The following is a 17203-nucleotide window of genomic DNA, read 5'->3' as shown; positions in this document are numbered from 1 at the left end:
AGAATAAATGATCTCACCAAAAATTCTAAATTTGTTCACACATTGAATATTTTGTTGTTTTATATTTATAATATATACCACTAAAATCATTTGCATTGGATAATATAGACATCTTTGAACATTTTATTTTATTTCATTTTAGGTATAAATATGTAATATATTATATACTACATTTTGATTATAATGTTGCTCAGTATAGAAAAGTATTAAAGTGTGAAGTTAACCTTACATTATGAAAACTAATGCTGTATATAAGTTTATTTACAAATTATATATCTAATTAATAACATTAATACCAATAATAAAATATCAATTATTGTATGTTTACAACCAAACTTATAACGATGAGGGCGCTATTGCTACAACACGCGAAAAGCTAGTAACTAACGCGTCCCTAGCAACCCGCAGTTGTATGGCACTCACAATATGATTATGGGCTCATTTTATACGTGCTGATTTCAGTATTTCACAATTCATTTGTTTTAGTTGACCACATACAGCTACGTTTTAAGAGAAAAAAAAACAAAGAAAATGGTTAGAAGTAAGTAGTGATTTCATTTCAAAAAAAAAAAAAAAAGAGATTAATATCATATTTGGTATTCTTTGAAAATTAATGCACACTGATTTTTGAAGGCAGTGTGTGTGTGTGTGTGTGTGTGTGTGTGTGTGTGTGTGTGTGTGTGTGTGTGTGTGTGTGTGTGTGTGTGTGTGTGTGTGTGTGTGTGTGCAAGATAAACAATGAATGAAATCAATAAAACTATTTGTTCAAGGATTTCTGTAAATAAGTTCATACATCATATTCACTTCATTAGTAATATAAAAAAAAAAACACTTCCGAATATTATTATTTTTTCAGTCTATTTAAACAAAGTGAGACTTTATATAAGCAAATAAAACAAAACAGCTTTAACGCAAGCTAGGAAATGAACTGATGACTAATATTCATCCTAATTGCTCAACTTCTGGTGAAGAAAAAATTTTAGTGTTTTGTTTTAGTTTTTAGTTTTTTTTTTAGAGGAAGGAGGGGGGAACTCTTTATAATTATAAAATTATTCCATACTAGGGATTTGGGATTTGGAGAGAAAGGAAAGGTAAGCAGTTGTTCGGTGAGAAGTATCTTCTGGAACAGAAGAAATATCCAGACAGCTAAGGAGGCAAAGGAGAATTTTAAGTTATTCTAAGAAAGGAAATCTCTTCTTGGGCGAAGACTTTATTGTTTTCGAAATTTATATATGTAGAAACTGAATCAGTTATCAATGAGATTTACATTCATTATATGTGAACTCCATTGAGAAATATGATTTCCAATCGATATTATAGTTTTGTATAATATCTCTTACGACAGTTTATTTATGTATATAGGTAATAGCTATTTATCGTTGTTTTGTTCTTCTAGTTGTCTGACAGTTGTTTTCTATGGATCGGGTGAAGCACTATCTCTTTCTTAGTAATTGACCGATAAACTACAAGCAACTAATGTATACTATTTCATGAAATTGAAAATAAACAGCACTGGTGTTGAAGGATAATATTTAAACATATATACTAAAGGGAAAGGGAAAATAAAGGCAAATAAGTAAATATAACAAAGTAGTATTTTGAAAATTTTGAATTTTTTTCTTTTAATTATTGATGATTATTTATATATTTGAAAAGGTGTAGGCTGTAATCCTCTGGGAAAACTGGAGGGAGCTCATTCCAAACAGGAGAGAGAGAGTTCGGTATATATGTCGTTTTGTAGAGTTTATCTGTCAGCAGAGTGATAAAGTGAGGGAGTGAGTAAGCGAGAAAAGTCGTTATTTAGTTGCGTTTCCTTTCTTCTGGCTATAATCAAGGATTTTAGATGGCTTCTGGCACAGATTTCAAAATTATATACAGTAGTGGGAATTTGTTGGGGGGGGGGAAACGAATGTCCATAGTGGATGATTATGTCATATTGAGCCTATTTCGTTATCTGAAGTAATTTACTTGTATATTTGCATGGAGACATAGAGTAAACCATGTAGTTAATTACTCAGTTTCTTCCAATCAGCAAATAACTAATAAAGAATATAATTAATTAATGATCCTATCCTTCTGACAATGGAAACATGCGCTTATTGTACTGCGCAAGTGGAGAAGTTCACGCATTCGAAGAAAGTACAGAGAAGAGCGACTAAACGTGAATGCGCTGGAAATGTTTAGGTTATTCTGTAATCTCAACATGAATGCACATAGGAGAGAGAGAGAGCGAGCGAGAGCGGTGGAGATCAAATGACTATTTCTATATATTATAAAAGGTCATAAAGTTAAAAAATTAAAAAAAAAGACTGTCGAGTATTTATTATTATTTATCTGTTAATTTATTCTTCTCGGCCAAAAAAAAACAAAAAAAAACACGAAGATTATATTTATAGATATGTTTTTAGTAGATCGTTTCTCAGGATGCGTGAGAAGCGTATATGCTTACTTTGGATAAAATATAAAATTTTCTAAAAAAATTATTTTGTTAGAAATAAGCTGTAACTGTGTTTAATTACTGTTTTCTTATCAGTTACGGAAGAGCTCGTTCGAAAGAAGGCAGAACATAACGAATGTGAGATTTTCAGTTTAGAAGAACTGTCTCTTCATCAAGAAAATATTGAAAAGTAAGTAATTTATATCTGCTGCTATTATTACTTAAATAGTTTTCAGTATCTCAAATCACTCTAAGATAATTTTTTTTTAATTTGAAGTCAAGAAAATATATTCATCGGGTTATTGCCGTGAGACGATAAGATAAGATAACAATAAATGACCATCTTTGAGCATGCAAGAGAGAGAGAGAGAGAGAGAGAGAGAGAGAGAGAGAGATGAATGTTATGAATTGCATATAAGTAAACACTGATTTTCGAACCACAGTTCCTTCCAAAAAATCATGATATACTTACCGAACTTCTTTTCACGATTCCAACTTATGATATGTAATAAAAAAAATACTGCCTAGACACTTTCTTGGCACAAAAAGAAATTACCCTGTTCTCACGATACTCCATAAAGAGTACTTGATTTATTTTTAGTGGGTATTATGCTTTCTACATAGTCCAACATAGTTCTACATAGTTCACGATTCCAACTTATGATATGTAGAAAGCATAATACCCACTATATTTTCTCTATTTCTATTTTCTCTCCCTCTGTAGTTATTTATTATTTTATTATTTTTATTTTTATTTTCCAAAACCGGATTAAACGTTTTCGCAGAAAAAAACCAATTAAACATAACTGAAATCTATGTTATGATACGCAAATAATACTCGACTTAATTATCTAACCATTCTTTTCAAAAGCTTAGAGCAGGGGTCAGCAAACTTTTCTGAGAAGTGCTGGATAGCAAATAGTTTTCGTTTCCCAAACAAAGCAGTAAAATCGAGGATATCATCTACTGTACTTATATTTAACCACCTTACTGGCCATTATGGATCAAATACGCATCCTCATACGCTTCGTATCCATCATATATTTCAATATAATATCAATGATATTACAATTTTAATATGCACTTCGCATCCATGGAAACTTGGAAGTATATATGCGTCCTGGCGGGTAGCGTGGCAAAATGAAGGGACAAAAACAACTGCACAGTTAGTTTCCAGTTTCTGTCACAGAAATGTGAAAAAAGTCTGTTATGATCATACAGAGACTCTACTTCTATAAAGTTGTCCAAAGCATATTTCCAGACAGCTCAAGTATAGGACGTCTGTTAAAAAATCTCGAACCGATTATTATTATTATTATTAGGTGACGCCTGCAGGGAGTCCAAAAACTAATCGAGGGAGGGCACTTACTCTACAATTATCTGTCTTCACCACCCAATCCACCAACTACAATGAACCGGAACTACATCAACTCCATCTACCGCTCACCACCACTAGTATATTCACAATACAATCACAAACATGCCCAGGGCGGGATTCGAACCCGCAGCCTTTTGGGTGGAGAGTGGATACGCTAACCATTCGGCTAACCAGGACAGCATTGATAACTGAAATAAAATAATACCCTTCCTAGGGCATTATTTTATTTTAGTTTATTCATTATAATGATGCTGAAACGAAAATTCATCTGCGAATATGAGGATAAATGACAACGTTTGGAATAGAATCAACCGACATTGTTTCCTTAAAAAAAAAAAAAAAAAAAAAGAAAAAAAAAGATCAAACCACAGTCTTCATCCGAAAAATTCCTGTTTGCACTTCTCTAAAAATTCACAAAGACCGATCTATGAGGTTATTATTATAGTAAAACATGTTACAATGAGATGCTAAATTATAAACTTAAAGCGATGCAGAGATGCTGAAAACTGTAGTCATAGTGTTTGCGTTTTGTAGATAAACGTTTATCTTGTATCGCAGCTAATTTGGATACTTTCCAGACTTTATGATTTGAGATCTTACGGCATTCTATATGTAGCCCACACCTTACTGCGACAGATTATCACCTGTTGATCCATTCCTGATTTATTTCAAACACTTCCGTGTTTCTAGAAATCAAAAGAGGATGCATATTTTAGGCTATAAACAAGTTTTATCTCCTAGTGTGAGACAACCATCCTACTTACGGTAAGCCAGAAGTAATTAAAAAAACACTGCATTCTTTTTTTAATTACTTTTTAAAAAGGGAAACTGGATTATCTAACTCTTAGCCTATGATACATAATAGGTTTTCAACTAGTCGTGGATCTGGATTCACATAAAAGAAATATGCTAGCAACTTAGTCCGAATTTTTTCTCTCCTTCTAATGGAGTATAAAAACTTATAAAAAATGGAGTATAAAATGATTATTCTGAAAATAATCATTTTCACATTGTAATATATTCCTTTGGTGTGTAATTGTAATACTACAGTTCGGATAGCTTCAGATATAGCTTCGGATACCTCAGAACAACTTTTTTGCTACATTTCTAGATAATGGTTTAGTGACCTGCTATTCCCCGAGGAGCAGATGCTCCTTCATATTAACTCATACCACTTCAGTAAACTGTGATATACTATATTGTAAAAATTATACGAACATTCTTATTTTTTCTTGAATACTGCATACAAGTCAAAAGGTATAGAGGAAATGGATACATACTGTATCCATTTACTCTATACCTCCATTCCGCTAATGGAGTATGATTAGAAGTTGTGAAAACATTTCCAGAAACAGTAAGATAAACCACAAATAAACTCATGGAAATGGACAGAAGAGTGATGAAAAAACATTGTGCATTCGTACGGTCATATATCAGGTGATTCTCTTAACAAGCAGTTAAAGGCGTCCATATTTGCAGAGATTATTATTATTATTATTATTATTATTACGTGACACTTCCAAGGAGTCCAAAGCACATCGAGGGAGAACACCTACTCTACATCTCTCCGTTTCCACCATCACTCCATCCATTAACTACAGCAAACCACTATTACCATCATCACCTACACCAACGCCATCTACTGCCCACCACCACCACCACCACCACCGCCGCTGGTATTTTTTCTCTGTAAATTGCATGTATTTTCTCAGCCGATTTTCTATATACGGGATGAAGAAACCGGGAGAAAAAAAGCCCTGCTACTGCCGTATGAGATCGGTTAACTGACCTTCAATTGAAGAAGAAGAAAAGAAAACTCCTCTTGTCACGATGAGAATCGAACTTAGGCCTTGAGTTTGCGGAAGAAAAATTCCAGTTTCCGGGAATAAAATCTGATTGCTCGTGTCAGAGATCGACTAATTCAGGAACTTGTCAAAGAAAGACTTAGTAAAACTTCCTCTTGTCGGCGACTAGAATTGAATTTAAGTCTTTTTGCGGGCGATGTGAATCCATACGCCACTTCCACCGAGTATATTTTTATTAACACTAAAGCATCTATGTACAATCAAAATAAATATATATACAACTATTTACAATATATACATTTGTACATAGAATGCTTATTCCAATTGACACTTTGATTTACATTTCTTGAGGCTACTTCTACTGAGGTTATTTGTATCAACAACAGCAGCTGTGTACATTTAAAAATAAATATATATACAGCTATTTACAATTTGTACATAGGCTGCTAATTCTATTAGGCATTTTCATTTACTCGTTACAATATACTTATGACACCTGTTTTACAATCACTGTTCAAATAAGATACAACATCACATGCTCAATTTCTATTTTCCTTATTGTCCTATTGAATTGCTTGAGCTGTTATTTTTGTTGGTATATGTTACATAGTGATTTCAGTCTATTTATAAGTTCCATTATCAGATCAGTCTATTCTCGTTTATATATATATATATATATATATATATATACATACACATATATATACACATACATACACACACACACACACACACACATACATACATATATACATACATACATACACACATATACATACATATATACATATACACCCACCCCACACACACATATACATATACATACATATATATGTTAGCATTGACATTTTCCATATGTACAATTCGTTTTACATATATCTTCATTTTATATCTTTGTTCACATATTTTGGATGACTATTTTATTAACTTAATTTAAATGCACATCTTATTCTTAAAATACATACATTGCTTATGTTTTTATTTACATTTATATATGCATATATTTTGGTAGTATCTCTATATCTCATGCAGATTTTATTTTTTTGTAGGCACTCTTATTTTTACATAAAAGAATTCCATCTTGCTTTAACATTATATTGTTTGCTTAACTTAAGAGGTAAATCTGTAGTTTCTTATATACAAAGTTTTCTGAATTGCAGAATTAGTTACAGGTCTATAAATGGATAATATATCCTATTAACATTTTGGGTTATTATCATGTTATGAACTTATGTTATCTGCATTTCTTACAAATAACATTTCTACCGTCCTTGTGTCTGTATATACAAGAACATATACATATGTCTGGTAGTATATCTTAATCTACATATTTATTACTAGAGTAGTATTGACTTATCTTAAGGAGTAATTTGCTATTTACTTTTCATTTTTTTTTCTTACACAATTAGATATACATATATATATATATATATATAACATTCTTATCCCTTATATATTAGGCGTACCTATATATTATTATTAATATTTTTATTATTTTTTTAAACTTTTACTTATTTATTTATTTTAATTATTTTATATACATATATACTTTTTTTTTAATTTTTTAATTTTTATTTTATTTTTTTATTAGATTTGATATCTTGTTGTCATTATTCCTCTCGTTGTGGCGAATGAGCCTACGTTAACAGCACCTTTGTCTGGGATTATACTTTTTGTTCAGATAGTGGGTTATCATTATTGTCTACCACTAACTACGGGGGTTCCATTATCGGTATAAGTTTTATTTTTCCTTCTTCTTCTCCTTCTTCAATTAGGCCGAGTTTCCTCCATTGCTGTGTTGTTATGCTTTTGGTTTGTGTAGTGTTTATGATAATTTCCTTTAAATAATTGTTAATTTTTGCTAGTATGTCTGGTCTGGTGTCTCTTCTGTGTATTTTGTCACATCTGTGGGACCATATTGCATACATTGTTATTATTATGATTATTAGTTCTGTTTTTTTCATTTTTTGGTCTTCCAACCAAAATAATGTGTTTTCAGAGAATGTGTCTCATGTAGGAATTTCTGTATGGTGTTCCATACTGTGGACGTTTTGCTACATGGAGGCATATGTCTGCCCTAGACATTATTTAATATCGTGTCCGATTCTCTTGCATCGCTCACATTTAGATGCTATACATTCTCTTCTTAGATGACCTACCTGCCTGCATCTGAAGCATACAGGAGGTCTTCCTGGAATGATTACTAAGCCTGGAATTTTAGAAACTTTTATAATGTACGGGATATTTTCTATTCTGGCATCGTCATTCAATGTAATAGTCAATCTTTTTTTTTTTTTGTTGGATAATACATGTGCCCATTCTTTATCTTTTATATTGGATACATTTTCAATACATTCTATTTTACCAAATGATTCAAAGTGCATGCCAACTAATCTATTAGATATTTGGGGGGGGAAACCAATGAATTAAAATATCTAATTTTCTAGATCTCCCAATGGGGATAATTTCACATGTATGGTTATTAACATTAAGCGATTTTAATTTAGCAAATTTTTCTTTCAAAGAAACATGTTTAAATGAAATTATGAAAACATAACTGAACTTTAAGGAGCCAAGGTGCCATACATCGGAACCTCTTACCTTGCCTTTCAAACTTTCGATGATATCCAGTTCTGTATATGGGGCGCCAGAAGGATCACACTTTAGGATGCAGGCCTTGCTCCAATCTAGTTCATCTGGGAGATTCAACGATGAGAGAACATCTGAATTGAAATCCTTCGTTGTACTGGCAGCAGGTGACTGAAAGACGGTCGCTGATGCCTGTTCCATTGTGTTATGTAGATTTGTTACTGTAGAGACTGGGGATGTATCCTTCAGAGATCCAGTAGCCTTGGTACTTGAAGAGGTATTGCCAGATGAAACATTTCCTTCCGGTAGTTGTTGAAAGCTAGTAGCCTTAATAGGTGAGCTTGTATTAGCAAGTGAAGATTTTTCCGCGATCGACGATATGCTGTATGAAAGCAGGCAGTACGTTAAGGGCAGCGTGCCCGCACTGGTAAGGCTTAGCAGCACTAATCCTCTTACGCTCGAACACTAAGGAGCACACAAAAACACGTCTGCTCTGGTCAGAGTTCACGCCACTTCTTCCACTGAGCTACACAGGCTTTAGAAAAATTGCTTGTATTGTTTATCAACATTTAGTAGGAATCTTCCAAAAGGAATGGCATTTGTAATCTCAGCCAAAGATGAACTGTCAGGTTATTAAAGTTTGTAGAATGGTACGCGAAATGCAGGCACCTCATAATTGTCGCAGTATAGTGTATAAGTCATATTCTTCGAATAAACAGGATAGGATATGACTACCCAACGAGATTGAAATTCTAGGAATGCCATATAATTAAATATATGGTATTCCCTTTGACGACATAAAATCTAGAGAGTTCTAATACATTACTTACATGCAAATATTGCAAATATTTGCAATATTTGCATGTAAAAATATTTGCATTATATATTTGCATTATAAATAACTTTCTAAATTTGACTGGATAAAACTGTGGGAATCAAAATTTTAGATTCCAAAATTGCCTAAGATCTTCCCATATTCAAATGAAAAAAAAAAAAATTGCACAAAATTTAGTGGTGATGGATAGATAATAATTTAAAAATTTATATCCGCACAAACAAACCAATTACTCATAAATTAGGTTTATTTGTTTTATTCTTCTTATTATTGTGCTATCTTCTATCGAAGGTCAGCGACCATCTTGGCAAACGAACTGCGCTCTTGTGCTAATCTGAGCAGTTGTGCACTGCTCTTTCCTTTGTTTTATTAATTTCAATTAAAAATGCACGAAGCTTGTTTTCATGTGTTGCGTTTTACAGCATGCTGTATGCCACCTTTCGAAGATAAATTGCTTCATGCTTCTGGGAATGATCTCATTCTCTTTTATCGGCATAATACATTTTCAGATCGCATTTCCAAGTGAAAGTGCTTACATATCCGCTGTATATTTTTTCGCTTTTCAGAAAAAAATCTTGTAAATAAAATAAAATAAATAAATAAAAATAAAACAGTATTCAGACTTTTCTGGAAGTCAGTTTATATCGCTATGTATATCGCAAACTCCAGAACCTAGTTCTAGATGAAATGATCTAAAAAGAATTGCCGTGGGCTGAGATCTCTGTACTCATTCCCCACGCCACTTTTCTAAATTCATAAAACAGAGTACCGGGAAGGTTTGGTCACTAATATTCTTAAAAGTTTGGGAGGGGACGTAGAGATGCAAATAAATTGCATACAAAAGTAAGTACTCCTTTTGTTAGTTATCCAGATAACAACTGACTGAGAGTGCATGTTATTATTTTATTTTATTTTAGTAAAATAAGTTTCTGTTTTATTATTTAACAATAGTTATTAATATATTTTAGAATCGAGCATCTAGACAAGTGGTGCAGAGAAATGAAAATCTTATATTTGCAGAATAATCTTATTCCTAAAATAGGTAAGTTTTATTTTTATTTATTTATTTACTTGTACGCAAAGATCTATTCTGCTTTTCGACTGTATACGGAGCCCTAAATATAAGCTGATTACTGTGATATATATATATTTTTTTTAACAGAAAATCTCAGCAGAATGAAAAAGTTAGAGTACTTGAATTTGGCATTGAACAATATTCTGAGAGTAGAAAATCTAGAAGGTAAACAACTTTTTTTTATATAAATGATTATCATACGGGAATATAGACTTGATAAATAATTAGTTTAACTACTCATAATAGTGTTGATCCATTAACAATACAGCTGCAACCTTCAAAAGAACAGATCGAGGTGTTCAGATTATTGAAAATGAAAAGTATATGTTTTAGTAAAATTATTATCAATATGTCAGTAATTTTAAAATAAAACGAACTTTTTTCTCATCTCGATTTGCAAGCTTAGTTGCTTTGCAGGAAAATAGACCAACGAGCCTTGCAGCAAAGTATCACCAGATTTCAATTTTTTATGTTTCTAAACTTTTTTTTGGGGGGGGGGACAGACGAACTAAATAACTTTACTTTTCTTCAATTTAAATTAATTATTATAGATTTGCCAGTTTCTTCCTTTTCTCAGTTTCAAATCTCAATATTAACGTTTTTGCTATATTCAAATAACAATACTCTATGTATTCTTTTACGAATATCCGCCTTCTTCTTTAGGCGCTTTCCATCCACTGCCTTCCAACCTGAACTTTCCAGTTCTGTCTGTCTTTGGCTAATATCCACCACTCGTGTCCACCTTGTTTATGGCGACATTTCTTCTCTTTCCTTCTCTTGCTATCCACTCAGTGCTTAATGCTGTCCAACATTCGTCTGATAATTTATTAACACGGCCAGCCTACCTCATTTTGCATGCTTTACAATACTTCACAATATCTTCTACTCGTCATCTCTCTCTAATTCTAGTATTTCCTATTCTTTTTTTTTTTTTTTTTTAGTTGTGGACATTCCTCTCACCAAGGCTCTTTGGTGCGCAGCCTGTCTTTCTGTAATTTAGTCGTTGTCCATGTCCCACTTCCACAGGTAAACACTAGAATAATGCATATATTAAAGAGCTTTTTTTTTAAGCATATAAGAAAATCTCTTAACAAATAATCTTTATACAGCCAAAATGCTTTGTTTCCTTGCGTGATTCTTCTACTTATTTCTTTATATTGTTTTTACTTAGAACTAACTAAATAACCAATGTCAATATATCCTTCCACAATTTCATTAGGATTTTGTGATAATTTGCTTTCTCTGTCAAAGTCATTTAGCATTTCCTGACTTCTTCATTTTTGGCTACAAAGCACAGTGTCATCTGTGGAACCCAAGTGACTGAATTTTTTTTTTTTTTCCATTGATGTTACAAGGGTGGTCTGTAAAGTTCTCGGCTTCGACCATAGATGTCAATACAAGCGGCGAGATTTTTTTTTTTTTCTAAGTTGGTACATCTGTCATAAGCATCGATGTGAAATTGCAAGTCATTCTATCAAGTAGTTTGTTTTATACAGCTGTCTAAAGCAAAAAATGTTGTCTGTATCCCTTGAAATGGATAAAATTGAGTATCGTGCGGTTTTAAAATTCATTGTAAAAGAAGGTTTAAAGCCAAAAGAAATTCATTCGAAGTTCATAACAGTTTATAGGCACACTTCTCCTTCATTTTCGACAATTAAGAAATGGCTGCCAAGTTTAAAGGCGGCCGTACCAGCCTTGAAGATGATCCACGTGAAGGACTTCCAAAAAGTGTAACAACACCAGAAATCATTGATCAAGTGCATGATATTATTACATAACGCCTCCCTCGATGAGTCTTTGGACTCCCTGGAGGTGTTATGTAATAATAATAATAATAATATGGTACTGGATGACCGGCGAGTCCAAGTTCGTGAAATTGCTGAGACTATAAGCATTTCAAAAGAACGTGCAGGATATATTTTGCATAACGAATTGCAAATGAAACGGCTTTGCGCAAGATCAAAAACGAACTCGCATGAAGATCTCTGAACAGTGCTTGGAACGTTTTAGCAAGAATAAAACTGATTTTGTGCGTTGATTTATTACTATGGATGAGACTTGGATTCACCATTACACACCAGAATCCAAGCAGCAGTCAAAACAGTAAACAGAAACCGGTTGCTCAGCGCCAAAAAGAAGACAAAGTCGTTCCATCAGCAGGAAAAGTCATGGCATCGGTGTTTTGGGATGCTAAAGGCATTTTATTTATTAATTATCTTGAAATGGGTAAAACAATAACCGGGGAATATTATTCCGATCTTTTAACCAGATTATACGAAAAAATTCGTGAGAAAAGACCCGGTTTGCAGAAGAAAAAAATCATCTTTCATCAGGACAATGCACCTGCCCACAAAGGTGTATTGGTAATGGGAAAATTAAGGGATCTGCACTATGATTTGTTAGAACATCTACCCTATTCCCCAGATTTGGCTCATTCTGACTGCTATCTCTTCCTAAAACTGAAAGTCTTCCTCGCTGATCAGCGTTTTTCTTCGAATCAAGAGGTGATTGCAGCTGTTGAGGGGTATTTTGCAGATCTTACTGAGAACCACTACAGGGATGGGATAATGACGTTGGAGCATCGCTGGAATAAATGTATTAATCTTAAGGGAGATTATGTTGAAAAACAAAAATAATTTTGAAATTATAAATTCGTTTTTTCATTGTTGGGCCGAGAACTTTTCAGACCACCCTCGTAAATCCACAGTTTTCACTCTGAGATATTTAAAAGTAATAAAAGAAATAAAATCTTTTGATTATCACAGAAAGTCTTTTGTCATCCTCACACTATCACATAGCACCGCAGGTTGATGCTTATTTTCAGTTGTGTACATGCTTGATAATAAATAAATAAACAAACTTTCATTTAATGGGTGTTCGATTACCAAGGTTGCAGTGTATTTAATAAATTTATATTAGCATTTATCCTTGTGGGGTATGCAGAGGATGCAAGTGGTCTGTATCCTTCTCTCAGAAGGATATATACTTTCAGGACAAAAGATCAACAACAACAACAACAAAAAAAAAAAGATTTATCAATTAAATGATTAATAAATTTTATAAATAATTTTATTTTAGATTTTCAAGCATTGTAAGACATACGAGAACTGTTTTTAAATAAGTGTTGATAGAACAGAGATAATCATAGCTTTGATAGCCATGATAGTGTGTGTGTGTGTGTGTGTGTGTGTGTGTGTGTGTGTGTGTGTGTGTGTGTGTGTGTGTGTGTGTGTGTGTGTGTGTGTGTGTGTGTGTGTGTGTGTGTGTGTGTGTGTGTGTGTGTTTTATCATATTGAGCACGATTGTGAAAAAAAAAATGCAATTAAAAATGAACGAAAATTTACCGAAACAGCGTATACATTTAATTTCATTACAAGGCATTATAATCTGACTTGTTGCCTTCTATTTTGAATTGCGTGCATCCATGTGTGTGTGTGTGTCATCATCTCGAGCACGCACGCACGCACACACACACACACACACACACACACACACACACACACACACACACACACACACACACACACACACACACACACACACACACATACACACACACACACACACACACACACACACACAGATGGACGCACGCAATTCAAATTAGAAGGCAACCAAGTCAAATTATAATGCCTTGTAATGAAATTAAATATATATGTTGTTTCGGTAATTTTTCGTTTATTTTTCATTGCATTTTTTTTTTTTTTCATTTTCACATTCAATATCTGTGCTCAATGCTAACCCCTTAGCGTACGAAAAACTTGGATAACTTCCACAGGCATGGTATTAAATTCAAATTGTTGATTGTCATTAGTCTGGGGGGGGGGGATGAGAATTATTTACGACCAAACTCGGTTTGCCCTTATTAAAGTTTATTGGCATATGCAATAGTATCTTGTTATACAAGATACTATACGATATGAGTACATTTTATAGTATCGTCTACTATACTATGGTGGTTCTTAAACTGTGGGTTATAACCTCTCTAAGGATCACAAAAAAGTTTATAGAGTTGCAGCAAATATTGATAAATATGAGTATATTAAATATTTATTATAGAACTATTGTAATTATTTTACACTACAACCTTTCATTCAGCTTTTTCTAATTATCTTATTTTTATCTGCATATGTAAAGTTTGTAAGCTATAATATATAATATTGAATATAATTATATGTGTGCAGTTTGCAAAAGACATGCTCATTATTTTCAGTTCTCATTTTATTTAAAACTGCTCAAAAACTGACATTACAGTATAAGTACGGCTAGGGTTCGCAGATAAAAAAGTTTAAGAACCTGTGCTATACTATACGGTCTTATAATATTGGCAAACCATGACATTTACCTCCAATCTCACTTAGCAAACATATCACATCGGTAGCTTCATCAGCTTCTAATAACTAGGCATTATTTTCCGCTAAAGAAGCTATTTTACATCCATCCAGCTACTAACCTTATATAAATCCCAAATCCGCCCATCCCTCGAATACTCTACGCACACACTTGGGGCGATGTACATAAAATCTCTTTAAAAATTCGTGATGCTGTCCAGAGAAGAGCAATTCAGCTCATAGATGATCCTTCTCTCACAGCATCACTTCAATCTCTATCTCACAGGCGCACTGTCTCAGTTCTGTGTCTCTTTTAGGTATTTCCATGGTCATCACTGCTCCAGTGATTCCATCATATCATATCCACTCGTCCATCCTATCCTAGGACGGGTTGAGTTCCCCCCCCCCTAACGAGGAGGCTTACAGCTAATTAATGCAACCGGGTAGCACTCCTTACTGCATTCCCTGAAGACAGTATTTCTGACTGTAGTCAGAAACAGAGACTTAAAAATTTCCCTGTTTGCAAATTTGCCGGTTTGCCTATTCTGGGCAAACCGGCCAGAAATCCGAGTTTCCGAGTGAACCCCCACTACCTCCGCATGATACCGGCTAACTCACCTTTCGCTCCATACTTAGTAAACCTAAAGAGAAACATCTTCCCACTCAGTTTCCAGAAGTCTACAAGATTTTATATGATTGTTGAAGGCCATACTACGACCAAACTGCTAAATCCATCCTTTTACGTATGGAAGAACACCGTAGAGATATTTCCTACAACAGGACTAGATCCAGCGCTCTCTCTAGCCGCGTTCTTTTTTCTGTTAACTCAGATGAAGGCAGCCAACACATTGTGGACTGGACACAAACTTCTAATATCCATGTATGCTATGATGAACTTGAAAGAAAGATTGTCGAATCTAGAGAAATTACCTTAGATTCTTCCCATATGAATAACAGCTTATATAACATTTTATATTATATATATATATATATATATATATATAATATAAAATGATAAGCATAAGTTTCATTCTTTCTGACGCACACATTGCCTCTGTTCAATACTGGCGCACTCGTGACAGCACGTAATCAACTTTTATTTGGAACTCAAGCTCGCATTACTGTTTTCAAAATTTACTAGTCTTTTGTACTAGTATTGTTAATGCAATTTTTAAGTCTGTTATTTTTTGTATATTTCTTTGATTGTGATACCTGAAGAAGTTGATCCATTCAACGAAACTAGTAAACTAGTAGTAGTATCTTTTTAAATAAACCATGTCACCTCTTTATCTCTCAGTATCAGTCATTTAAACTAATTAATATTTTCTACCGAGTAAAAATGAACAATCACAATATATATATATATATATATATATATATATATATATATACCTGAAGAAGGCTGCTATATGCCGAAACTAGTAGTATTTATCATTAAAATCTTTATATGTTATCTCGGTCTTGGAGTCATTAAATCTATTTTTTGAAATGTATAACAACCGAGTAAAAACTAATCGCCATATATATATATATATATATATATATATATATATATATATATATATATATATATATATATATATATATATATATATATATATATATATATATATATATATATATAAAATGATAAGCTTTTTTTGTAACGTTTTTGTGTCACGTTTTTTGTCAAGTTATTTGAAACTTTTTGAAACTCAGGGGCTAACTTGAGTGTCGAGTCTTCAAAATTCGAGTCATCAGAATTCAAGGCGAACCGGCCTATCAGTCAGGAACTCGGGGGGGGGGGGAGCCAGGGGTATAACCCCCTTTCGAATTTTCAAAATTCGAGTCATCAGAATTCAAGGAGAACCAGCCTACCAGTCCGGAACTCGGGGGTTGGGCGCCGTAGGCGCCAGGGGACGGAACCCCGCTTTCGAGTCTTCAAAATTCGAGTCATCAGAATTCAATGAGAACCGACCTACCAGTCCGGAACTAGGGGGGTTGGGCGCCGTAGGCATCAGGGGACGCAGTCCCCCTAGTGTATATATATATATTCTGAACATTCATTTTTACTTGGTAGAAAATATTATAAATTATTTTAATGTATAATATTTTCTACCAAGGGAAATTTTGGCGCTGTTTACCGAGTAAAATGCATTCATTTGCATTATCGCGTTTCTTGTGAGCGATCATGCAATAAAAGGAAAACCTGTGAGATTTCTTATCATTCGTAGACGAACTGATTTTCAATGCCTCTTACCTTACGTCAGCATGCTTTGTTAGTCAAACTCTGTGATCAGCGGAACAATAATGCCAGCGCTTGTCTTCGTTATTTTCGGCGTATGAAAACTTTACGAAAAGGACCGATAAGTGTAACAAACTTACGAAAACTGATTCGGCGATTTGAAGCTACTGGAACTCTAGCAGTGTAAGTAGGCAGGGGAGGGATGCAAACCAATCAATCACCAACAAGTTGATCAAGTTGCAACTGCTATTGTGGAACAGGAGATGACGAATGTGCAGGGTACCAGCAGTGCATGAGCAATATCCCGGCAAACGGATATCGCATACACACACGTGTGGAAAATCCTACTTCAGATGTTGAAGTTTTACCCCTATAAAATCAGCCATGTGCAAGAATTGCGCCCTGGTGATGCGACCACACGAATCAATTTATCTTTGAGATTCTTAACGCGCATGGAAGTGGATGATACATGGCCATGGCAGATTTTATGGAGTGACGAAGCGCACTTTTATTTGAACGGCGATATTAA

The 17203-nt window shown here is 33.7% G+C and overlaps 1 protein-coding gene across 1 annotated transcript in view; it reads left to right on the top strand.

The window, feature by feature from the left end:
* The window catches only part of tilB (touch insensitive larva B), a 70864-nt gene that overhangs the window by 2739 nt on the left and 50922 nt on the right, over positions 1–17203 (top strand). The window contains exons 2-4 of the mRNA XM_090401891.1: positions 2534–2627; positions 10013–10086; positions 10207–10284. Of these exons, the coding sequence (XP_090258017.1) occupies positions 2534–2627; positions 10013–10086; positions 10207–10284 (246 nt within the window). The remainder of the gene's footprint in view (positions 1–2533; positions 2628–10012; positions 10087–10206; positions 10285–17203) is intronic.

The sequence above is a fragment of the Typopeltis vanoorti genome, chromosome 12 (assembly GCF_054136105.1).
Source record: "Typopeltis vanoorti isolate ZY-2024b chromosome 12, IOZ_Tvanoo_1.0, whole genome shotgun sequence".
NCBI classification, from domain to species: domain Eukaryota; kingdom Metazoa; phylum Arthropoda; class Arachnida; order Uropygi; family Thelyphonidae; genus Typopeltis; species Typopeltis vanoorti.
Note: the sequence above shows the minus strand (reverse complement) of the source record. Positions and strands in the feature narration are given on the sequence as shown.